The sequence below is a fragment of the Octopus sinensis genome, unplaced genomic scaffold, assembly GCF_006345805.1.
Source record: "Octopus sinensis unplaced genomic scaffold, ASM634580v1 Contig10816, whole genome shotgun sequence".
Lineage (NCBI taxonomy): Eukaryota > Metazoa > Mollusca > Cephalopoda > Octopoda > Octopodidae > Octopus > Octopus sinensis.
Window position 1 is genome coordinate 20,684 of NW_021832224.1, and position 25,113 is coordinate 45,796.

General features: G+C 40.3%; 1 protein-coding gene and 2 pseudogenes across 1 annotated transcript; 2 read left to right on the forward strand and 1 right to left on the reverse strand.

The window, feature by feature from the left end:
* Positions 1 to 11,469: 11,469 nt before the first annotated feature.
* Positions 11,470 to 12,913, reverse strand: LOC115228555 (annotated as a pseudogene).
* Positions 12,914 to 14,405: 1,492 nt separating this feature from the next.
* On the forward strand, positions 14,406 to 18,434 carry LOC115228557 (ankyrin repeat, PH and SEC7 domain containing protein secG-like). The gene is made up of 6 exons (XM_036498963.1): positions 14,406 to 14,557; positions 15,116 to 15,213; positions 15,863 to 15,870; positions 17,087 to 17,382; positions 17,873 to 18,152; positions 18,184 to 18,434. Exons 1-6 carry the CDS (start codon positions 14,406 to 14,408, stop codon positions 18,367 to 18,369), a joined length of 1,020 nt encoding a protein of 339 aa, XP_036354856.1. The 3' UTR covers positions 18,370 to 18,434.
* Positions 18,435 to 22,817: 4,383 nt separating this feature from the next.
* LOC115228558 lies at positions 22,818 to 23,968 on the forward strand (annotated as a pseudogene).
* Positions 23,969 to 25,113: the final 1,145 nt, after the last annotated feature.

Sequence of the window (25,113 nt, forward strand, 5' to 3'; positions counted from 1 at the left end):
TATTAGTCCCCATCTCATAATGTACACAAAACTCGTTCATTTTTGAAGATCACTCACAAATGTTCCCACCACATTAAGAATTTTCCGTTTGAAGCATGGTCAGTTAAAATCCACCATTTTTCAGCAAAAATGCTCCGACTGGGAGTATTCAGCAATTTGCGGAGGCAAGAAGGATGGAGACTTATTCAAAACATTGTGAAATTTTTTTATTGACAGCACAGAATTTTGGGAACAAAGTGCGGAAGAGTTGTTGAATTGGATTCTCAAAGTCTCAAAATAATTTCAACAGTCAAACTTTTTTCGCAAAGGGCTGGAACTGGTTGCACGACAAGTTTGTTCATAAATTGGTATTCCAAGACAATCCCCACTGGATTACGTCCTTGGCTTATAATGAAGATTACCTCTGCACTTCATATGCTGACTCAGTCGTCAGGATTTGGTGTAATGACACATGTCTTATTGAGGCGGGTATTTATTTTTGTTATTTTAAGAAATTGACGGCATTTGCTTTTTTCTCAACTTTTCGTGTGATCATTATAATCTCCTCGTTGGTACTGATTCGGTAGTTTTTTGATATTTAAAACTTTTATTTTGAATTTTGTTAATCAACTTAGGGTTCGTTGGGGATTTTAAACGTCGAAAAAAGGAGCTATCAAAACGTTGTGTGCGGGCACTCGGAAAAGTTGGTCGCAATGACAGTCGATCCGTTCTGTCAAATTTTGGTCACTGCAACAGCCTCTTTGATAAAAATGTGGCCGATTTGCAATGTTGGTGAAGGGCAAGTCCAGAACGCACAAAAGTCGAAGATTTCGATAGAAACTGAAAACAAAAAACTTTCTATTTTGGTGTGCCATCCAATTGGGAACATAATTGCATATGGCTTTCTTGATGGACGTGTTGAGGTGATTTATTTGGACAAGAACGAAGAAATTGTTGAGATAAAGTTGCTGCCTTATTTTATTAATATTCTCAGACACCATCGAGACAAAATTATAGGTTTACAATTCACTGTGGGAGGGCTGTTCTTGTGTTCTGCCTCGGCTACTGGAGTTATGGCCATCCACGAGATTAGTCAGCGTGGAGATTTTTCTTTGAAGAGATCGATTAATGCAAATATTCTCCCAAATGAAGGCGGGGAGAATTCTCTTGCTTTATGTTGTGACGGGAATTTGCTGTCATATATTTCCAGCTCTAATTGTGTAATGATTGTCGATGGGCTGACTTTGGACACTCTAATGTGCTTGGACGTGGATTCCGCCGCTCAATCCATCGGCTTTGACGGGGAATTGAACGCCAAAGGCAGTTACTATGTTACAGAAGGACTTGTTGTAACAACCGACGCAAATATTTTGCTTTTTTTCGATCAAAACGATGGCTTGTTGATAGACCATGTCAAACTCGCAAGTGGTAGATTGGATAAAATCTCATTGTGTGGGAAATCCAGCACGATTGCTGTATTTCACGGCAATCGTTTTTTATTATTTGAACTGATTACAAGAAAATTTTTCGAGATGATGGTCTCGGTGTCTTTTATTTTTAGAACGTTAACGTTTTCTTGTCTGGAATCCGGCATGTCGAATTTTGGGGAGAAGCGACTCAAATTGTAACTTTGGGGGAGGGAATCATTTTTTGGGATTTTTCTATTGAGTTCCCATCGTAAGATCTGTCCTTTATTATTAGAAACGGAACTCGCATCAATGAGAATGTCGAGTGGGAGGTCCAACGTATTGAAGAAAGTGTTCCAAACGGTATTCACTGCTTTTCTATTTTCAGAAATAATAAAGCCGCACGTGGAATCAGTCGGAATACAGACTGAACGAAAAGTTAATAAAAAGAGAGTAAATATATTTTCAACACATTTTTTCAGTTTATGCCCCAAAAGGCGATCAATTTTGGAGGTCCAACGAATTCCTGCGTTGTGGTCGACGACAGCGCTGTAATATACTCTCAGCGAAATTGGTTGATTTTTGAGGAGATCATTTCTGGAAAACAACTGTTCTTCTTTGGTTGCTGCTTTTATATTTATCTAAAGGCGGAGTAAAAGGGAATGTTGCAGCAATGGAATTTGACTACAATTATAAACATATCGCTGCTCTGTTTTGGAATGAAAAAATGACAATAGTCGTGCACAAATTAATCAACCACGCTCTGAGCAACAAAATTGAATTTTCTGCGGGCGAATTGAACAAAGACAGCACTTCAACATGTATCCTCGGTTACTCCGACAGCGGCCGACATTTACTGTGCGCGGTTGATCGACACCTCCAGATTTGGAAAAACGAGGACATTAAATACATTTATGTGACAAGAATTGATTTTGCATTCCCTGCTATTTGCTGTTTCTTTGTGGGAACAGAAGGAAATCAAATTGTTTTGCTGCAAGGTCAAAATATAATTACTTGCCATTTCGATGGCAACGTCAAAAAACAAACTTTTACCCACGATCAGGCAAGAATTGTGTTAAAACCGTTTTAGTTCGAGGAAATATCCGCTATTTGTCATTTGAATGACACTACAATTGTTGTTGGATCCAAAAGTGGAGAAATTTCCATGTATTCAATTTTTACTGAGAAGAAATTCTTCAATTGGAGTGCTCACAGTTCAGGGATCTGTATATTTGATATTTGATGTCTTAGTCTATTTAAAGCTGATTAAGAACAAACTAATTTCAATTAGTGTTGATGGAGAAATTGCTGGTTGGAATACCGCTGACAGCCAAAATGGTGGTAGGGTTGCTTCATTTCGTCATAAATGTTTTTCTGTTGGCCGTTCTGTTATTAAGTCTTCAATTTCGAAAGAATTTGTATTTGGTGTTAAGTAATAGTTTTCAGATAGCTTTGGTTAATGACATTGGGGATATCACTCTCGTCAATCACACTTCTTTTAGACAATGGAACATCCATAGACAAAGAACTGCATCAGTGAGGACGGTGAATTTCATTTTTAGATAAAGGCTGCACATTTTTATGAGCATGACAGCGAGTGTGGTTTTGTAATATGCACTTCTGACGGACGTGTCGCGTTCCATTCGTCTGACACTTTCCGTAGTCAACTGGAATTCAGTGTTCCTCAATCAGTGTCTATTTGATGTTCTGATAGTAGAACTGTGTTTTAAAGGCTAACTGCACCAATAAAGGCGATTTGTTAGCAGTCTTCTATGGAGACAATAATCTTCGGATTTTTAATCTGCGAACTCGAATGACGAGACAAACATTCAACTTTGGGGGGAATACTCCCTCGATAACTTGCATGGAATTTAATCGAAATGGTTAAGGTCGCAAATTTTGATATTAGGGGAAACTATTTTTCTCGGATTTGCAAATGGCGAAATTAAAATTTATTCACTTCTAAGTGAAAATGTAGTTGCGACCGAAACAGAACACTTTTTTGCGATTTCTTGCTTTGATTCAAATGTATTTTAATCATTTTGATAACCTTAGATCGACAGTTGTCTAGCTCTCAGTTGCAGTAACGATCGCCATATAAATGTTTGGGCATTTAATTTAAATTCATTAAAAAGCGTATCTTCAATTTATCTTCGAGGTCCTTCTGTTCTTGACGTTGTATTCTTTTTTATTGATATTTTATTTCAAGGAAAATGGTCAGCAAATTCCACTTTGTCTTGCTCGTTTATGGAAGGACGCCCAGATATTTGTGACGTGCTACACGGACTGTCCTGAACTAACCTTGTTTGATTATCAGAGACAGCAGCCGGTGTGGTCATTACCCCTGTTGAGTTATGCCACATGCCTTTCAAGTTCATTGTCGCTACACTCATTGGCAATTGGAACGCAAGGTGGAATACGAATTTTATCAATCACAGAAGGACTGAATATCTTGGAGGATGATGATTTGTGGGCGGAGACTTGCCACATGCAGACTATTTGGAATGCATCTTTCAGCAATGGGGGAAGATCTCTTATAACTCTATCAGGAGACGAAATTGTTTTTTGGGTTAATAAAGTGTAGTAGTGGTCTTGGTAAATATTATGAGATCAGTAATAAGTGCCCCAAAAATTGGGGTTTGTTATTATTTTTTTAAATTAAATCAATAATAAACATCAAATAACATTTTTACCAGAATAATCAGTTATTTTAATTCTGGCTAAATCGTGCGTATGATTCTAAATTCTGCCAGAACGAAGGGCCGTGCAAGGAATTATCGGCCAATAAGTCTAATATGTTTAATCTCAAAAATTATAGAACGGATTGTTTTCAACAGACTTTCAAACTTCGTAGAGGAGTCAGGTACGCTTACCTAGGAGCAGTGGGGCTTTCAAGCAAAATATCTTGTGGAAATTGCTTCAGAGAGCTATCTATCCACGAGACAGTTGTGGGAGCCGAATGTCGGAACCACTTGGATTGCGAAACAGGCAGGAAAATGAAAACTGCAGAGAACCTCCATGGGTTTACAATAACGATTCGAGGAGGAAATGCGCTCAAATTCTCAGGAGCATAATTCACTTTCACCTTAGTTCGGAAACGTTTTTTATTTGTTTATAAAACGTGCGTCGAACCAGTGCTTACCTCGGGTTCGAGGGATGGTAGTCTACTGTTGAGAGGGATGGCTAAAGGCGATATGCCATCCAATTTGCAAATGGGCTGCACCTGTACCATCCCTCAAGAGATGGAAGACGCGACAGAAAAGATTGGGAGTGTTCTTGAGAGAGCATTTGTCTCTCGAATCTGAAACTATTGGAATGTACGAATGGTTTTCTAATTTGCCGAATTGAAATGTGAAATTGACTTGATCGATTACACTTATGATGGGTTTACAGATAAATGATGAGTCATCTCCGAAATTCCCTTTTCTGATAAAAATTGTCTTTATTTCCTCGACAATTAACGTCCTTTCATTTTAAAAACGACATGCCGTTTCCGGGAAACGCGACTTGAAACAATTGAGGAAATAACTTAAAAAAAGGAAGGAACCGTCAAGAGAGGTGTGTGGAATTGTACTTAACAAAAGCGTTTCAAAAGACAGGAAAAAGGAAAGACAAATTAGGAAAGGAGTTATCGTTGACGGTCGAATTTTCTAGAAGTGTGTCTATCGGCGAAAGCACCGCTGAGAAAAGCCCAGTTGACTTGAATGTTGGTGCCATAACACTTCAGGTCGTCCATTTCCTTCAAGGCCCGGACAGCTTCGTCGTGTCGTTCATATTCGACGAGCGCATAGCCCTATAATACTAACGAGACAACCCAACTATGTTCAGTCCAGTCCTATAGTCGATCGGCATTTTGAAGTTCTTCAATTTTCCGTGCTCAGAGAACTTTGCCTTCATTTCCTCAGGATCTGCCTCTTCGTAGATTCGAGTGGCCATGAGAATCCACCCTTCGACGGCTATTTAAGTTAATTGACAGTCTTATTACATCTTTGAGGGACAACTTTCCCGGGGATGGCGTTGTTGAGTCGCATGAATACGTTGTCTCGATCACTCCTGTGTCGGGAAGATGGGTTTGGAAGGGAAATATCTGACCCTTCTATTATTTAATTAATATATTAAATACCATTAACGCTGTCTTGTTCGCAGTAATTCACATCAATCATACGAGACATTAATGCACAACAAAAAGACTATCGTTATAAGTAGTTTATATAAATTAAATAAAAATAAATTAAATAATATAATTAATTAATATTTAAAGTGTATTCAAATGACGCAAATTTTTCATCATAAAGCAGTTGGTCGAAAAAAATCTGATCAGGTGAGCATTATTAGACACTATCATCCATTACAATCTCACTCTTTAAAATGGACTAAAATGCTGCAGTAAACCCAGTTATTTTATCAACTGGCTTAGTCATCTACTCTGGGGGTAAACAAAAAGTAACGAAATATGTTAATTCGTTTGAATTAATATATCAGGATATATAGAAATTCCAATCTGGAGATTTTTGGTTCGACAGCTGTTTATTCGGGACACGCGAATTGATCTCGTCTACTGCTTTTTCAAGGAATGGGTAGTTAGAAAACAAAACATGTTTTTCCCAATCCTGTACAAGTTGCGTTTCCGTAATTAAGCCACTATAATATATACATTTTTTCACTTTTTATTTTCTTCTCCAATTCCAATCAAATCAAACAGTTCCTCTGCTTTATTTTCAAGCTTTCTGGCTGTGTCGGAGATTATTTCGATTTGATTTTTCAGGTCCCTGATTTCCGTCTAAACACATTTATTTAAAATTTCTAATAAAAATCATCATTTGAGATATGATTTGTGATAATATTGGTAAACTTGTTTTATTTTACGAACCAGAGCAGTAATTCTCGCATTTCTTATTTGCGTGAGTTGGTCTTGGGACTGGCAATTAGAGACCAGGTCATTCGTCATTTCCGCCAATCGACTTTGTTTTTGTTTTAATTCCATTCTTCGGCTTTCGATTTTCTCCACAATCCCCCGATCAATGACCTCCAACGGCATCAGCTGCAGTTTTCGTTCTTCAGAAATGAATTTGTTGTTTCTTACCATAATTATTGAGGTATTCATGTTCGGCTGTCTTGATGTGAAGTGAGTCCGTCAGTCTACGAGTCATCTCGGCATGCACACTCTTTGTTGTCATCCTCGAGTCGCTTAATTTCATTTAAGAGTTGTAAATTTTCTCGGCTTTTCTCTTCAAAATTATAAAAATGCTTTTCTTCACAATGATCACGTTTTTGCTGCCAATTCAAGTATTCCTTCAGTGAGGTTTGAAGACAAGAATCGTATCTTTCCTAAACATATCATCAAATATTGATTACTTTAATCAGATACAAAACATTCTTCATTTCTGGCGAGGCAGGGACTTTGGTAAAAAAATCGGAAGAAATTAGCATTTTCTTAATCTTAGTATCAAGTTCAGTCGGCCCCTGGGCATTGATCAGGCCCTAACAGTCACACCAATCACATACCAATTCAAGTTGACTGGCGAGGGACTGCATACTTTTGATTAAGGGAAGGCCGGTTGAATTGCTTTTGCAAATTTTACTGTTTTGTGAGGAAAAGAGTCTGAATTTATCTCGGTGACTTAAAAATAATTCTTCAGTGTTTGAGAGTGTTTTATAAATGTTTTTTCTGGGTTTTATTGGAGGCAGGCGTTGCTCCTGGTTTATTTTAGTTAATAATACATTTGATAGTTGCCTGTCGTGCCTGGATTGCTCATCGGTATCTGATTTTCTATAAATTTAAATTACACAGACGCCACCCACATATCTTGTGGTTTCTTTTTGTTGAAAGATGAGCAGACTGTTTGGGATTCGTATTTTTCTGAGTATCCCTATCTTTCAGAGACGGATTTATGGTAGACATCTTTAGACCATGGTTGCTTAGCAGTATAAGTTGGGCAGATCAATCAATTCAAATAAAAGTAGTTTGACCAATAAACTATTTTTAATTAATAAGAAAAATTTTTAAATGATTGAAATGACTCGAAAAAAGGACCGTCATTCTTTATAGGATTTAAGTTGGCATATTCACCAAGTCCTGGTTCTTGGAGATATAAATACTCTAATAGCCATGTCACAGTCTTTGGAAAAATTTGCAAGCTTATTTTGAAATTTACGCTTGTTGTGTAATTTTACTCACAATTTGAAGCTAAATACGGCTAACAAGTGAATCGAGTTAATGTTTGGTGAAGTTTGTATTTCAATGGTTTGAATGAGCAAATCAAAGCCACAAATTAGACGGGTCCGTTGTGTCTACTGCTTTCAGACCCTTAATGGCCACGGCGAATATTGTTCCGTGGCAACTGAGAATGCATAAATATTATCTCCCTAAAGCCCATAAGGTTTTCCATAGAAGGATTCGATTAACCCAGGCGGGTGTCGAGTGTGTATTATAACAACTTAATTGAGCGTGCTAACCGCATAATTACTAATATATAAACCTGAATCATTTACAGAGGAAAATGCGAACAAAAGATCGAAAACTTGATCTGATAAAGGATAAGATTATCGAGTACATGGATTACTCCAAAAACGTCAAAAACGAAAAAATAACTTGTCACTTACTGAATGAGCTTCTGAAAAAATCTGAATTAAGTTTATCGGCCAAAATAAAACTACGGTGATGTTATACAACCAATTAACCTCACAGAAATCAAATCATGTCTGAATACATGTCATACCCTTTAAGAACAATGCCGCGAGAAATATTTCGTAAACATAAATACATATCAGTTATTGGATTCGAGGATTTGTATTCAAAATTATTCCAAAATATATACAGTTATGCCAATTTGGTTAGTTTAGACAAATGGGGGTTTGGAGCAATGAGTTATTTTAAATTTCTGAAAATTCTGATTATCCTCAACCTCCTCGTGTTTTTCATTTCGTTTTGCTTTCTCGGAATTATCCCACTATTCGGAAAACCGCTCAATCCGGCGGCAACGAACAAATCCAGCAATTGCTCGGAGTATGCACCCAAACCAACTTTATCGACGGGGTCCGCCTTGGTGGCCATCTTCACAGGAGATGTATTCTATTTTGTTGCGTCTTTAGGGCTACATCGAGTCCTCGTTCATGTTCTATGGTTCATACAAGCCTGTTGACTATTACATTCAGTTCATAAACCTAAGGGTAGATATCAAGCTGGTGTATCCACTGCTTCTACTCTGCTGCTATGGAATATCCCTCCTTTATTTGGGCACAATGTGATGAACATTTTTTACTCGCAGGCTGATCACTCAGTCGAGGACGAACGCCATCTACAAACACAGCACCAAGGTCGAAAACAACTTTACTCAGTTGGTGTACGTTCACAAAAAATACGGGGATAAAAAGTCAGACAGAATGTTCTACAAACGTCGTTTCCATGTAACACCTGTCACCAATGTCGCCCCAGTTTGAAATATACACTACACAACGAAAACTCGAGCATGGCCCCACCAAGGTCACGACGAGTCTGATTGCAATGAGGACTGCGATTGCCTTCTTGACACTGCTTTTGATTGTGGGGAGCGTGATGGCTATATACTACGCAAATAAGGTCTCCTTCGAAAATCTGGTAGAGAAGTATCAGTCATTTCTAGGAGAGCAGTATATTCCAGTATTTCCCATCACTTGTGTTCGTTATCTTCGATATTGTTTTCCCTTTCTTCCTGAACGTATTCCAGCGATTGGAGAAATATGACGGAACTAACTCCATTCTGATAAAATTGACCAGGTCTCGAATATTGGTGGGACATTTAGGTTGTCCTTATTCAGACTCGTGCCTCTGGTGGTTTACATGTACTTTGTTTTCAACTTTACCTTCAAAACTCCCAAGACCTGCATGCGCGTTTATATTGGAGTCACGGTTTTAGTGCTGGGAAAACCACGTCGGCAAATTTCTATACAAAATTTTATTTTCCGTGATGATTTTCCACATTCTCTCCGTTCTTGTGATCCTCCCCATCAGGATCTGGTTTACGAATGTGTATCCCGAGTTCTCGTTGATGGACAGCATTATTCAGTTGATCAAAACTCAATTTCTTCAATGGTAAGAATCGTGGATGACCCGCAGGATTATCATGCTCTTTGTTCCCGTCATCTCCGTGATCACAATAGTCTTCCACGCTTGTCTAGTCCTCCTCAAATATGTACTCCTCCAATGCCTATCGTAGATGGAAATAAAGTATTTGAGTTCTCAGTCCAGAATTCCCATCAACTTTATCCCGTCGGAATTATTCTTCACAAGCGTGCTGGTGGTGGTGTTCAATGTCCAGTGCTTCATTTCCCTCTACGTGTTCTTCGGGCAAGTTGGTCAATGACAGACTTAGGTTGGACACGTCACTCGACTGCGGTCCCTTCAGAGGTCTATCGATGTATTTGGGACTGGAGAGACGTCTTGATCACAGACTGCCGGAATGGCTGGTCAAGTACTTGTTCGTGAAGTCGACGATGGTGGGCATACTAGTAGTGCTGATGTATGAGGACATGGCTATTTATAGATCGACGATTATTGTCTTGGTGTGCAAACTGAGGATTCTCCGACTCGACCGGGATAATCTCAAGAGGGACAACCAATATGTGACCCATTCCCTCATACTTAGATTAAAAATCTGGAAAACAAGACAAATCTTTGGAGAGTGAAATATAATAACAAAAGCAAAAAATATAATGATGTGATTAATGCAAATTACTTCAACAAACGCCGTCAACTCTCAACTTAACATTATTTATATAATAATAATTCACTCGGGTTACTAGGAGACCACTCAGACTTATCAAACTTTGAGGAGTTTAGGCCAAATATCAGTTTAATAGGCTACAAAAAATGTTATTTTGTTAATTACTTTAATATATAAAATTAATTTTTAAGTGGAAAACAGCTCGATACACATATAATCTATTAGCATATAACTTGTCATGAATGGGCAGTATCTTAGTACGTGGGAGCAGAACATTATGTTCAAGGGAACGCCACATCTCAGCTTCGCAAAGCCCGTTGGCAGTTCCAACTGGTCGTTGATCTTGAAGGAGGAATACGACCCAGTTTCCCATCCTTATTATAATTTAAGAGCCGGGTTAAAAACGGGATGATTGATGGGACATTCGACGTCAACAAAATCTACAATGATTTGATGAAGGACGGGAATCTCCCCAATTTTAGTCTGAATGGAGCGAGTTTTCGGCACATCAACACGTTCGAGGCAGAGTTTGCGGACTATCCCTCCGCCGCGGGGACGAGATTCGGGTTCTACTGCGGGCCAGAGAAGCTGCGACTGATAATGAGTGCCTGCGGGTGTGACAATGCTCAGTGTATCACCTCGTCCTTTATTCACAGATTTGATCATGCAGACTTTCGACGGGGACGGGAATCGGGACACTGCGACGAGGAGCAATGCTTACTTCATTGAGTGCTATTCCGGTATCCGCTCTTAGTTTTTTGTTCGGTGGGGTACTTAAATTTATTCTGGCTTGTTCCTAATAAACTTTATTCAACTGCTTTCGGTGAGATGGAATGCCAATTATTCGAATTATTTCGTTCATGAATGTCAGCTATGTTATACATGATTAACTTTGGGATTCCGATAGTTAAGTATTGCGATGTGGTTTCAGGGTAGCTTGTCATTTATTTCTGGTCTGACTAACACGAATATATCCCCTTCTTTGCTAATGACATCCGTCGAGAAAGGGTGAATGTTATCAGACCACAAATGTGGTTGATTGTTGCTTAAACTGTGAGCATTCGGAAACTATTGATTTAACTAATTTATAGACCACGCTGGGCCTCGATATATTTTGATACACGCATAGTACTAATTAGGAGTTTGGAACCAGTGAATGAAACGAGGTAGTGACTGTGAGGATATTTGAGGACTCATTAGTGAGAAATGTAATTGTTAGCTAAATGAGAGAGTGTCCGGGAGTAGGGAATGGAGTGATGTAATCTCTGACACGGCGGGCGAGTGCCTCCACTTGCTTATCCTGTTTAACCTCCTCCACAAAATGACTCAACTTTTCTAAATCCCATAATAACCACGTCGAACTAGTATTGGAGGTTATTCTCAGTCCAATGTTGAAGGCCTCGTGGAGAAACTGTGAAATGAGTGGCATATCCCCAGTCCGGAGTCCCCTCGATGTGACGGCCGACGTCCCTGCAAATACATCCAAACAACACCAATTCGAACACCTCCCGGGACAGTGGGACTGGTGTCATAAGGACACGTGTTTTTGTTCAAAACAATCCCCACCTGCTCACATACGATCTGAGCACGGTTGCCATTCAGCCGATTGGGTCGGAGGTCGACCAAGAGGAGGTGGTTGTCCGTCCCCCCAGTCACGATCGAGTAGTCCAGTCGTTGCAGACTCCGCGCGAGTTCCCTCGAGTTGGCCACCACTCGTTGCTGGTACTCCACGTACTCGGGGGTCATCGCCTGCGGGTGTCACCACCACTCACACTTCGCGGAGGGCCACGGCGAGTGCCCCCACTGTGTGGAGGTGTGCTGCCCCTTGGAAGAGGGGGGACACAGAGGAGTCCACTTGGAATGGCAAATCCTTATTCCTCCGGGTGAAAATAATGCCGGATCTGCAATGCCACACTCAAGCACAACCGAGGACCGCGGAGAGTCTTGTGGGTGGTGGAGGTGACGACATCTGCGTGGGGGAATGGACTGGGAATGACATTGGCAGCCACCAGTCCGGAAATGTGGGCCATGTCGACCATCAAATAGGCCCCCACGTCATCACAGATCTACACTCATCACACCTCTCTACTTGTCTGAAACGGGCATAGTCCAGCAGTCTGGAATAGCAGGAAGTCCCGGCCACAATTATCTGTGGCTCGAATAGTCGGGCGGTTGTGGCCAGTTGGTCGTAGTCGATGAGCATAGTCCGTCTCTAAGCGTGTAGAGGGGAATGAACGTCCAATCGGTAGGGCATGAACTCGAAGAAGAGAGAGGAGGCGGACACCCTCTTCTTGGCCGTCATGAAGCCGTGGGTGAGACTGGAGTGAGAAAGGACTGACCAACTGTCCTCCGTGAGAAAGGTCGAGTCCCATGACCCGTCCGTGTGGAGTGGTGAGGGCAGAGTAGACTGCCATATTCGCAGGACTCCCCGACAGGCATTGCACATTCACCCCCCACTCATCCCCCCTCAGTCTGAACAGAGACAGTGCCCGTGATTGACACAGTCTCTCCACTTTGTCCACCACCTGACAACCCCCCTCCAGTCTTTCCCTCACAAAATGGGCAAACCTGTCGCCCGGGTAGCCTTCGCATATTTTATTACTCAGACAGGAGGCGTTGGTCTCTGCCACCGCACGACTCGAGTAATTCTGCCACTGTGCATGCAATTAGTACTTCGGAGGCTATTAAATTTATGGTTTCCCTTTGTCGACTTTTCTCCGCCAGTAATAGTCGATGGATTTCGGGGTCCGTGTCTGCCAAAGCACTGCTCAACATTGTGGAACATGTCCTCGAAAGTGCTTTGATCGCAACACTCACTCCCCCAACTATCACATTGGTTAACATTCTAATCACCTATTTCAAATTAATTACATTAAATAGAATCATCGATTTTTAATTTAATAATAAATATAATCCACCCTCTATTTTGGACACATCCCGCTCGGGGCATTCTTGGGTTTGTGGACAAGTAATCATGTTTTGGCATTTTTGGCTGCCTTATGTCTTACAAGTGTATTATATTTCCGCGGGATATCTTTGTTGATTTTGACTAATTTGAGTTTCACGGAATACTGAAAGAACGGATTGAACAACCAAACGTATTTTGAGAATTCTTCGTTCGTTGCTCATCTTTTTGGCCAGCGAATATTTATGAGTAGTTTTAATTGTTTTCTAAGGAAAGAATTGAGTGTTCTAGTTTTTGGCAGACCCCAGGCCTCCGCGTTGTAGAGCAGGATTGGTTCGACAAATGAGTTGTACAGTCAAATTCGAAGACGAGTTTCTATCCACTTGTGCCTCATCCAGATCGTCCACATTTTTTGAAGGAGGCAACAGCCAGCACTTTCCTTCTGATAACATTTTTCGAATAACGAAGGAATATCCGAATTTCTTGCGTGTTCACTTTTCTTCGTTTCTCGTCCCGCGCGGGATATGGTAATTCTTTCCGTTTCTTTCCGTGGGATATGGTAATTCTTAGAAAATGAATACTCGAATTTAAATATAATATTTATTGTGAATTATCTGCTTGGATTTTCTCTTTTTCCGGGGATCCGATGGAGGCCCATTCAAAAATAATATATTTTTTTAATATGTCAATTTTACTAGGAACTATTTAGTTCTAAACAAATGTATTAAGGTTTCTTTTTTAAGGTTCCTCACAGTCCTTTTCCTCTGATTTGCTACGTGGTCGACGTATGAGCCACGACAATTACTCCAAAATAGAGTAAATTAAAACTCTTGGAGAGATCCATAGCATAACCACAACAATTGTCTCTCTAAATCCATGAAATAGTGCTCTTCTTAGGTGCTATTGTCTTTTTCAGCTGTTCACTTTTTCTAGCATGGCAATGTATGACTTGAGTCGTCTATACGACTGGGAAATCCTTTTTAAAGTATGATGAAGGCACGACGCTTTCCTCTCCAAATCCATGAAATCCCAGCGGATTCAGAGAACGACGTCCAACCGCTGACATTCTATGGGCTCAACGATGGCAGTGTGCAACCCACCAGAAATACAAAAGTACTACAACCATCCTGGGTATTGATAAGACTTTTCGATTCCATAAAATAATCGACCAAATTAATGTCCCCAAACAGAGGACATCACATTTACCAAAAAACATAAAAATTTCAAGACAAAAGCCTACACATGAAAAAGAATCTCAAATACCTATAAAGCTACCACAGGATATCATACTTAGAACATAACTAACCAATACAAAAAAGTAAATCAGAGAATTATTTAAAAACCGAAACAAAGAATGAAAGATAATCAGCCAAAGAGATCATCTAAAACATAAATATAAAAAGGAGACCGAAAATGTCACTGTCTTCTGACTCCTCCACAACGGGGGCTTTCGCAGGAGCACTTTTCTTTTCTTCAACAGGGGCAGCCACAGATTCGACCACTGCCGGCTGTGCTTGTACTGCTGCCGATGGGGTGGCTGAACAACCGGAAATGAGATCGTTGATGTTAATCCGAGAATAATAATCAGCAAATTTCTCTAGAATTGTAAGACTCTGATGAAACTAGCTAAGAATGATTTGACGCTGATATTTGCAACTCTCAGTACTCTAGTGAGGTTGTCGGCCTTGGTAGTATTATGATTAATCATATACAGTGACAGGAGTATTCGTATCGTTTAGTAAGAGAGCAGCATACGAATAAGCCCTAACTTCATCCATGTTGCACGTTTTTAATAATTGATTTAAATTATTATATTATTAAATAATTTAAATTATTATAATCTAATTATAAATCTAAATCTTACATTGCTGACTAAAAATTTTTTTGACTCTTTCTATATACAAGATCTGGACTTGAAAATTTCAAAAATGACAAAATCTACACCTATTCTAAACTCTGAGCAAAACGCGCTCATCTATTCAAAAATCCAGAAGGATTCCTTTAAAGATTCCAAATCAGCCAGATTTCTGCTGCCTTGTGCCTAGCAGTCTTGTAAAGGGACTCCAGTCACGTGACACAGAATCCTGGATCCCCCTTCTTTGTTTTGAACCTCTCGGACATAGAACTTTTGAGCACTCTTCAGAAAACCTCAATTTTTTAAGATCTGAGATTAAAACAAATATAAAATCTTTTCTTAAAGGCCCTGCTAAAGAATTAAGTGGTCAGCCTGGCACAATATTGCCGACAACACCTGAGATCTATTGAAGCAAAATCACCCGTCGTTCCACTTCATAAAATCCTCACTGGATGTGAAAGTGTTAATGGAGGAGATCCTCGCATGCATTTCCTTTCTCAATAGGGGCAGCAGCGGTGGATTCGACGGCCTGGAAAATGAAATGGAGATGAAGACACTGCATTCCCTATTCACCCAGAATGCCACTGGGGAATACTAAATATTCATAAAAAGTGCAGTCAATTTTATTTTACTGTGAAACCCCCTATTATCGAACAAATTATAAAAGACTGCGATATTTATAAATTTGCTTGCCCATTAAAAGTATTTTTAAATAAATATACTCAGGTACCCGATTCTAATTACCATGTAGCGGCAAAAAGTCCAAATGAAAGATTGACACGAGGTGTGGCAAACTGATAGATAAAGAAGGAACTAAAAATTGGAAACAATTTTTAGACAAAGTTACTTTTTCATATAATACGACACATCACTCGCCGATCAGAGACCCTCCTTCAAAAAGTTTACAAGTATTTCTGGAATTGACAATTACCTTTGAAATTCTGATATATCACACAATTTATTATGCACGGAATTGATTGTTCCCTACATGTTCTCTTATTTTAAACGTTCATAGGATTCTCAGTAAACTTTTTCACCATTAAAGTTCGAAAACATCCATTTTTAGTCGATCTATGCGCCGTATAATAAACTTGATCATCCGCCCGCTTTTTACTTGCTGCTGGTTTCCTACAAGATAGCGAAAACGGGGATCAACTAATTGGATAAATGAAAAAAAGATTGGAAAAAAGATAGATTGAATAAGAATGATAACCACAAGAATCAAATGCGAAAGTGGTATTGAATAAATGAAAAAAAGATTGGAAAAAAGATAAAGATTGAATAAGAATGATAACCACAAGAATCAAATGCAAAAGTGGTATGTTGTTGTTGACAACCAATATAAAAGAATATGGAGGGCAATACATTAACTTATATTAAATGTACTGTTTTGTCAATGAACTTAACCAGTAACAAGATTGACAGTGAATACATTCCTATTTATATGAACGAACTTTACTCACTGCACCAAGTTGAGATAAATCGGTTACATCTTGTTTTAGATGGCGAGAGATGGAACTGGTGAAGAAATCACAAAATTGTTGGGAATCATGTTTAAAAAATTCTCTTATCCGAAATTCATTAAAAACATAAATAAATTAGACGACAGCGGTCAGAGTCCTCTGCACTGCGCAGTCCGATCAAATAACGTTGAGGCAATCGATGTGCTCCTTCTTCACGGGGCTGGTGATATTTTTATTTTGAATAAAGATGTAAATTGCCGAGGAGAGGACGACGTAACTCCGCTAATGACGGGAGCCAAATTCAAAACTGCCGAAGTGCTATTTTGTCATTTAAACTACATTTAGGAAGAGAAGAATGACCAAGAATTGACTTTTAACAGACTCAAAGAAAACAATGCAGACCTAAACCAGACAGACATCTACGGACAAGGAGCTATTCACTACGCAGTGATGAGAAACAACGAAAATATGCTTCGACTACTCCTCCAATGCGATCAAATCATCATCGAAGTTTGGTCACTTAAAAATGCAAAAATAGTTAAAAGATAAACAAGGAATGACTCCTGCTCATTTTGCTGCCACATATGGCCATTTTGAAGTTATGAAGATGCTGATTGAGAAGGGGATTAGTCTTCTTTCTTTTGATATTTTCTGTCAGACTCCTCTCCATCTGGCAGCCAGTGCTCAGGATGCACGAATCTGCAAGCTTGTTCTTGAAACTCTGAATAAAAAACACCCACAAGATTTTGATTCTGTAAATAATCATATATTCAAAGTCTCAGATTGTAAATATGAAGGACTCTGAAAGTAAGGCTCCTCTTCACATTGCGATCGAAAAAGAAAACTTCTCAGTGGCTAAATTACTGATTTCAAACGGAGCCGACTGTACAAAAACTTCTTACCAAGATAACTTTCCCATTCATTTGGCCGCAAAAGGGAACTCAGTGGAAATCATCAATCTCCTAGTTTCTGCCAAAGCACACGTAAACTGTGTAAATGCCCGTGGTGAGACTCCTCTCCATGTCTCCGCGGCATTTGACAAACCAGAAAACATTGAACTTTTGATAAAATAGTTAACAAATTCTTTATTTCTTAGTAAAGCTAACCTGGAAGCCAGGGAAATTGACAGGTTCACTCCAATGATGATTGCTGCGTCATTTGGAAATACAGACTCAGTCCAAATTCTTCTGAAGCACGGTTCAAGGATTGCCAGTATTGACAAGAATGACAGAAATTCTATTTTTCTTGCAGCTCAGAAGAACCAATCTGTCACTCTCACGGTATGACCTCAGAACTTAAATTAGGTTTTGCTCGACAGCTGTTCAATGGCTTTAAAGAACTTTTTGGTGAATGTAACCGACCGTTTTGGATACACGGCTCTTCATAAAGCTAGTGAGAAGGGATATTTCAAGATTGTTGAGGTGTTAAAAGTTGTGTTCAGTTATCTAAAGATTCTGATAAACCACGGATCCAACTGTACTCTCAAAAATGACAGTGAACAGACAGGCATGCATTTAGGAGCTCAAAATGGATTTTTAAAGTATTTTATCAAACGGAAACAGCAGAGTTGTCAAAATCCTTGCAAAACATGATAACTCGTTGATCCACGGCGAAGACGAAAACTCCAATACCCCCCTCCACTTGGCTGCCTTGAACGGACACAAGGAAGTTGTAAAATTTCTCATTGAGAATAACGCAGACTTTGAAGCCAGGTTGCTTATTTGCATAAACACTAGAAACCAATTTTTATGGACACCTCTCGACTGTGCGGCAACAAATGGCAATGTCAAAGTATGTCGAATATTGCTCAACGACGACGCCTCAATCGATGCAAAGGATCGTGCAAATGTTGAATTTTTTTATATTTGATAAGACAACTCCACTTCATTTGGCATCCGCTTCGGGACACTGTGACGTGGTGAGTCTTCTCATCGACGAAGGTGCTGATGTGACCTTAAGAGATTCAAATGGATTCAATTCTCTGGACAGAGCTATTTATAACAATCATCCGTCTCTTTCCAATTCTCACGTTTTAGAGAAGTTGCTCAAACAATTTTGAGTTCATGTAAATGGAGAGAAGCACTCAGAAATCAATATTTTTGCGACAATCGCAATCAAATTATAACTCCAATGAGAGAACTCATCCAGAAAATGCCCGGTTTGTATCGTGACCGATCATTTTCAGATGTGGCATACATGGTCATGTCTTCAGCAATCACAAATAACAATAAATCAAACATTGATCCTTCTTTTTCTATTACATACAACTACGAGTTTTTGGATGATATGTTCACAGATTGGATAGATATGAACTCAGAAGTACTCAGCGTCGAAAGTTGTCATCACGCAAATGATTTTGGTTAGGAAATAAGGAAAATATAACAAGATATAGCATCACTCCTCAGAGAAAAGACAAAATAGTCCATACACTGGAATGGATGGTTTTATTCTAACGTAATTGTTAAGGTCAAATATAAAAAGAAAGAGCTTCTGGGACATCCCCTGGCTATGGAATTGATCCATTCAAAGTGGGTTAACTATGGACAGTATTTCTTTTATATAAACATGCTATTCTCCCTGATATTCACAGTGGCACTCACCACTTATTTGTATCTGTCAAATTCACCAAAGTTTGTATTTATGGAAAAATTAATTTAGTCTTCAAAATTCAAGTATTCCAGGATGTCATTCAGCCTATTTTTCTCCAGATCATCTTGTAATTGCTGACGTTTGCAAATATATTGCATTTGTCACTTCTGGATGCCTGTTTTTTAGGGAAATCGCTCAGTTGATCAGAGCTCCGCTTAAATACATTTCTTTCACGAATATTATGGACGTTTGTTCATTCACATTCTGTATCCTTGCTCTTTTAGATTTTACGAACTGCAACAGAGAAACTGGAATTCGAGCTGTAACTCTATGATCTCACTCCTAGAGCTGGCAATGGCAACTAGCAGTGGTTTCGGTTTTTCTTGGATGCATGAATACGATTTCAATTATGCAGAAATTTGCCTTATTCGGGATTTATGTGGTCATGATTTTCAATATCCTTAAAACTTTCTTGAAATTTTCAATAGTATTGGTTCTGTTCATTGCTTCTTTCGGAATACTTTTTTATTTACTACTCAAAAATCAGGTAGTTTTTAATTCAGCATTTTGAGGTACCGTTTGATGGATCGATTGTATTTCTAAAAATGTTGGTGATGATGATTGGAGAGATTGACTATCAGACAATATTTAATTCAAATGAGACGATTCCTTATCCATTTGTGACATATCCGCTTTTCATTTTATTCATAATTTTTATGATAATAATTGCAATGAACTTGCTGGTCAGGAAATAATTTAACAAATATAGGTCGGTTTGGCAGTCCACGATATCAAAGGAGTTCAGGAAGAGGCGGCGCTAAAAAAAATTGTAAAACAGGCATGACTTGTGTTTTAATTATCAGGTCGAACTTTTGATGGAAGCTGAACGATTTCTGGGAAAAAATACTATTAAAAAATTCGCAGATAATAAAAGAACTTTTTATCCAAATCAGCGAAAAAAATATATGGGATTGTTTCACTACTTTGACGAACCAGTCAAATACAATCCAGAAGAATCGTCGAAACAGAATGATGTTTGTTTATTATAAAATTGTAATAACAAATAGCAAACGATAAATAACATCATGACGAACAAGAAAAAATGAAGACCAGTTTTAAAATTATTCAGAAGGGATTTCTGGATTAGAAAAGATCAAGAGAGAATGCAAAAATTGTTGACTAAATTGGTCGGTGAAGATGAAGCTGATTACGACAGTGATATCTGATATTCTATATTTATTCGAATTTTATACGATTCAACAATTTCATCAAATTATCCATCGGTAGTAGCGACGGGCGGTGTCTACAACAAGCAGGGACGTAATCACCGCAGGTTTTAGACTTGCGATTACTAGGAATTCCTTGTGAACACATAATAATTTTAAACCTCGATTAAGGCTTAGATCAGATAAAACTCAATATTTCATCGCTGAATATTTGAATGATAATATGAAAGCTTTTTTTTTTTTTTTTTTTTTTTTTTTATGTAATTAACAAATAGTTATTAACAAACTAAATTCCCGGCATCGTAAATGGAACACAGTTTCCACGTACTATGGCCCAAGGAATCCTTTCGAAAAGCCACTTGGACTCGCGTGGGTCTCCCGTTTATGGGAGATCATGCGGCCAAGCTTTTTTAGAAAGGAAAGAGACTTTTCGCCGATGACGCCGGAAGTCTCGACGGCGATGGAGTGAACAGATACCGTTCAGAGAGCTCCTTGTACTTTCCAATCTTCATCTTCTCGGTTTTGCGAGAGACTGAGCCAGGCTCGACAGCTGAAGAAGGAAGGTTGAGCTCCGAGAAAGTGTTGAACACGTCGCATCCCATAACAGAGACTTGCCGAACTCAAACGGGAAAGTCGATAGGCCGTCGGGTCTTTTTCCGTCTCCCCTCGCAAGCCCGACGGGTTCGAGGATTGATGGATCCCAGCGGCCGTGAGCCCCCTCTGAATAACGTCGTTAAGTGCTGCATGGCGTGGTGCGCGCCCTGCACTGCGACGACAGGAAAGGGGATGTAGACCAAAAACGGTCAATGACAGCACCACAACGACATTTGTGTATTTCGCAGATTTCCAATCCAAGACGCAATGATAACCAATTCGTAGGCAATCTTTGTCTAGTAGGTTACCGGTGGAAGGACAGGGAGAGCATCCAGCCAGGCCCCACTCCCTGTGCAGCAGCCTGCGCGGAGACATGCAAGTCTGTGCTGATCGAAATTTTTGCGTAGATGTACGTCAAAGCTTCACAAGAAATGGCATCCCATTGAGCTTGGATACAGGGTCACTGGGTCTTTTTTGTACAATGAATCCCAAAGGTCCAGAGCGGCCACGTGATCAACTGACATTTTTCGTTCGGGAAGGTTTCTGAGAACGATGTCAGTGAGGGCACGGGTGGCCAGGGACGAGAGGAAGGCAGGAAGAGCCAGATAAACGGGCGAACGAAGGCCAATCCCCCCGAGATTAACAGGCAGGGAAGATTGAAGCCACCCCAGAGCGTCGAAATGGATGTTACACAGATACTCGGCTCCAGACTTCAAGATAGAATCGATATCGGATAATGAAAGCTAGAATCGACGCAAACAGACCTACATTGGATCAACACCGCCTCGTTTGTCTCGGTGCGGCCGCTAGACCTGAAAGTGGTGCGTGGCTTAATGCTCTCCCTTGCTCCCAGTCTGGAACTTTTCTCAATTATGACTGTGTAAGGATTGGCGTAGCACTGCGCTTGGGCCTTAATGTCTGCAGGGGAGCCAATACTGATGTGGGAATAAAGTCTATACCAAAGGATTAAACCCCCTTCATACAGAAGGAGTGCTGGCCGTGTACCCAGACACTCCGCCATCAACGAGATTATTTCGGCTGCGTTACAAGCCGCTGGATTCCCTACCGAACTGGAACCTGTTGTGTTTGACCGTTGAGAAGAGAAACGTCCCGATGGAGTCATCATTTTTTCGTGGATTAATGGGAAATGCCTCGCGTGGGACTCTACGTGTAGGGAAATATTCTCGAAAACGAATCTGGTTGACTCGGCAATCAGTTCAGGGTCAGCTGTTATAAAGGCAGAAGAACTTAAAATCTCGATCTTTTCCCGATCTACTTTGAAAAATCCGAAGCCATGACCTCAAATCTCTCGATCTCGTTGGGGGAATTGGACAATTGATCGAGAGAAGCAATGGCTGTTCCAAATAATCTCCATTGCGATCCCGAGGGGCAACGTCTTAGTAGTTTTAGACCTAAACTGCCTTAATCTATTCATTAATTATTTTTCATTTAATTCAAATAATTTGATTCCAATTTAGTGGAATTATATAAAAAACGTGATTTATAATGAACCTTGCTCCTGTGAAGAAAGAGTTGCCATTTTATGACACGACTAGATTCATTCGAGAAAATGCCGAAAGAATTTTATCCGAAGAATATTTAAGCGAGCAGGACAAAAATTCAATCGCAAAGTACTCAACTCCCCCTCAAGTAAAGGGTGGAGAGAGGACAACACAAGTTGGTGGGACGCAACAAAAGACGTCCTCAAAATGCATCCCAGGCTAAACGCCAATGCACCAACATTGCACGTGGGGAACCCTGTCCATTCGGGGCAGACTGTCGCTACAGCCACTCCCCCAACATGGCCACTCACAAACTGGAAGGAACCTGCATTTTCACCACCAAATACGGAAAGTGCCCGCACGGACCGTTTTGTCTGTTCGCCGACCACCCTGCAGTGGAGACACTCCTCACAGTTCATATGCCATTTCCAATGCACTCACCAACCAGACGAGGAATTTGATCAAACAGATGAAAGAAGATTGCCGCACTAAAAACTCGACTGTGAGGGAAATGGACTGTGAGCCTCGAGTCAGGAAGGACGTTGAATGGCGAGACAAACTCTATTTGGCTCCTCTGACAACTGTTCTGTCAATTGATGACATCCAAGGTGGGGAACCTTCCATTCCGGCGAGTCTGCGTTGGGCTGGGAGCTCAAATCACGTGTTCTGAAATGGCAGTGGCAGGCGGTCTGCTGTCGGGGAAGCAGTCCGAGTGGGCATTGGTCAAAAGACACGAATCCGAGAAATTGTTTGGAGTGCAGCTGTGTGGAGGGACATCCCAGTCAATGGCTGCCTGTGCCCGAATGTTCTCGGAGGATTGTTTTTCCGTGGACTTTTTGGATGTGAACGTGGGTTGTCCCATCGACTGCATTTACCAGAAGGTGAGTTCTGCTGGCTTATTCTCAGGGAGCGGGAAGTGCCTTGTTGGGGCGTCCTGCTCGACTTGTGGACATGGTGGGGAGTATGGCCAGAGTGTCCCGCCTCCCAATCTCCGTGAAGCTCCGAACTGGGATTACTAATGCCAACAATGTGGTTGTGTCCGTGATTGAGAGACTGAGAGAGGCTGGCAATGCAAGTCTGTTCACGGTATTGTAGGGACATCAGTTGTAGGTGCATGGGAGGTCTCGGGAACAACGCTACAGCAAGACGGCCGACTGGTCCACAATTGAGGGATGTGTGGATGCCGCGGGGAGTATTCCTCTCTTCGGGAATGGAGATATCCTCAGTTATTCGGACTATGTCGCCCGCAAAGAACAGATTCCTGGAATGGCAGGAATAATGATTGGGAGGTATTCCTGTCTCTCCATTGCGAAGGGGAGCTCTCATCAAACCGTGGATATTCACGGAAATATCAGAACGACGTGACTGGGACATTTCTTCGAGAGAGAGATTCGGCATTCTTGAGCAATTCCGTGACTATGGATTGGAGCATTGGGGATCCGATCAACGTGGAGTCGAGACGTGTCGACGCTTTCTGTTGGAGTGGCTATCTTTCCTGCATCGGTGATGTGTGTGGTTTATTATTAGATATATCCCTGTCGGTCTGCTGGAAGTAGTCCCCCAAATGATAAATCAGCGTCCCCCCTCCTACTACGGCAGGGATGATTTGGAGACACTCATGGGCAGTGCTAACTGTGCCGACTGGATTAAAATAAGTGAACTCCTTCTTGGTCCTGTTCCCTCTGATTTCAAGTTTCTACCAAAACACCGAGCTAATTCATATCAGCCTATTTGTTCTAATAACTGATTTACTCTTTTTTGATAACTGTATTAAACAATCACTCAAACTCAACCAACGATTCCAAATAAGCAACCAACAAGTGGACGAAATGGAGTTTCACCACGTCGGAAGTGAGGTAGGAGGCCTTTCTACATCCCTCCCTGCACAGTAATGCAAGACATCACCATTTGGTAAGATACTCGATGCACTCCCCTGACCCTCGGTAGGACAGGATGCTCTCGGCCACCCATTTCTTGTCCTCGATCTTTTTCTTGACCACATGGAGAGGTGTCTTTAAGACGGTGATGTTCTCGTTTGGATTAATAACTGTCTTGTTCTCAGTCCTCGATTTTTTGTTCTTCTTTTTCTGAGATTCGAAATCTTCGATGATTTGAGTAGAACTGATGTCTCCTTGCGCCACCCACGAGTTTTTGGAACTGCGAAAATTTTATTACGTTTATAACTCATCGTAGCCCACCCACTTTATTTTATAAAATTTCTGGCCTCCTTTGGTCTTGGAATTCACTATTCGTTCTATTTCGTATTCCTTGTCTGATTCTGATGCTTTTTGACCACCACCCATTCACACACCGCGCTATTTTATTATTCAATACAATTAATATAAAAAACTGTACATTTTTAAAACTGAGTACATTTAATAACTTATCACTAGTATCTGGCCAAGCGATACTCCCTGGTCAGAGGTAATGGCCTATAGTCAGAGGTGATGTTATCCTCCAATAATTAAACTAATCAAATTACTTCTTCGTTTTGAATTAATGTTAATTGAATTTTCGATTATTGGTCGTTTACATAAACTCTACAGGTCTTCCTTCACACTCAACCACAGACGGAGGAGATCTCACTCCTCTTGAAGGTCTCGTTCCAGGTCAGCTCCGCTCGAGGGAGAGGCTGCCCACTTAAGGAAGGGACATTTCACACCACATTATTTACTGATTCTCTCTTTTTTCAATGATTTGGCCCCTAATGTGTTCTCAGAGGGAACAAAGTCATTCAATTTCAGTTCAATTTTTGGTATTGTCAAAATACTCCCTTATTAATCATGTCAGCATTGCTGATCATTTTTAATTTTGTATATTTTGAATACGAGTCTACAAAAATTCCCACAATGATCATCGCCGTCGTCTCGGGTATGTTCTCCGTCCAACTTA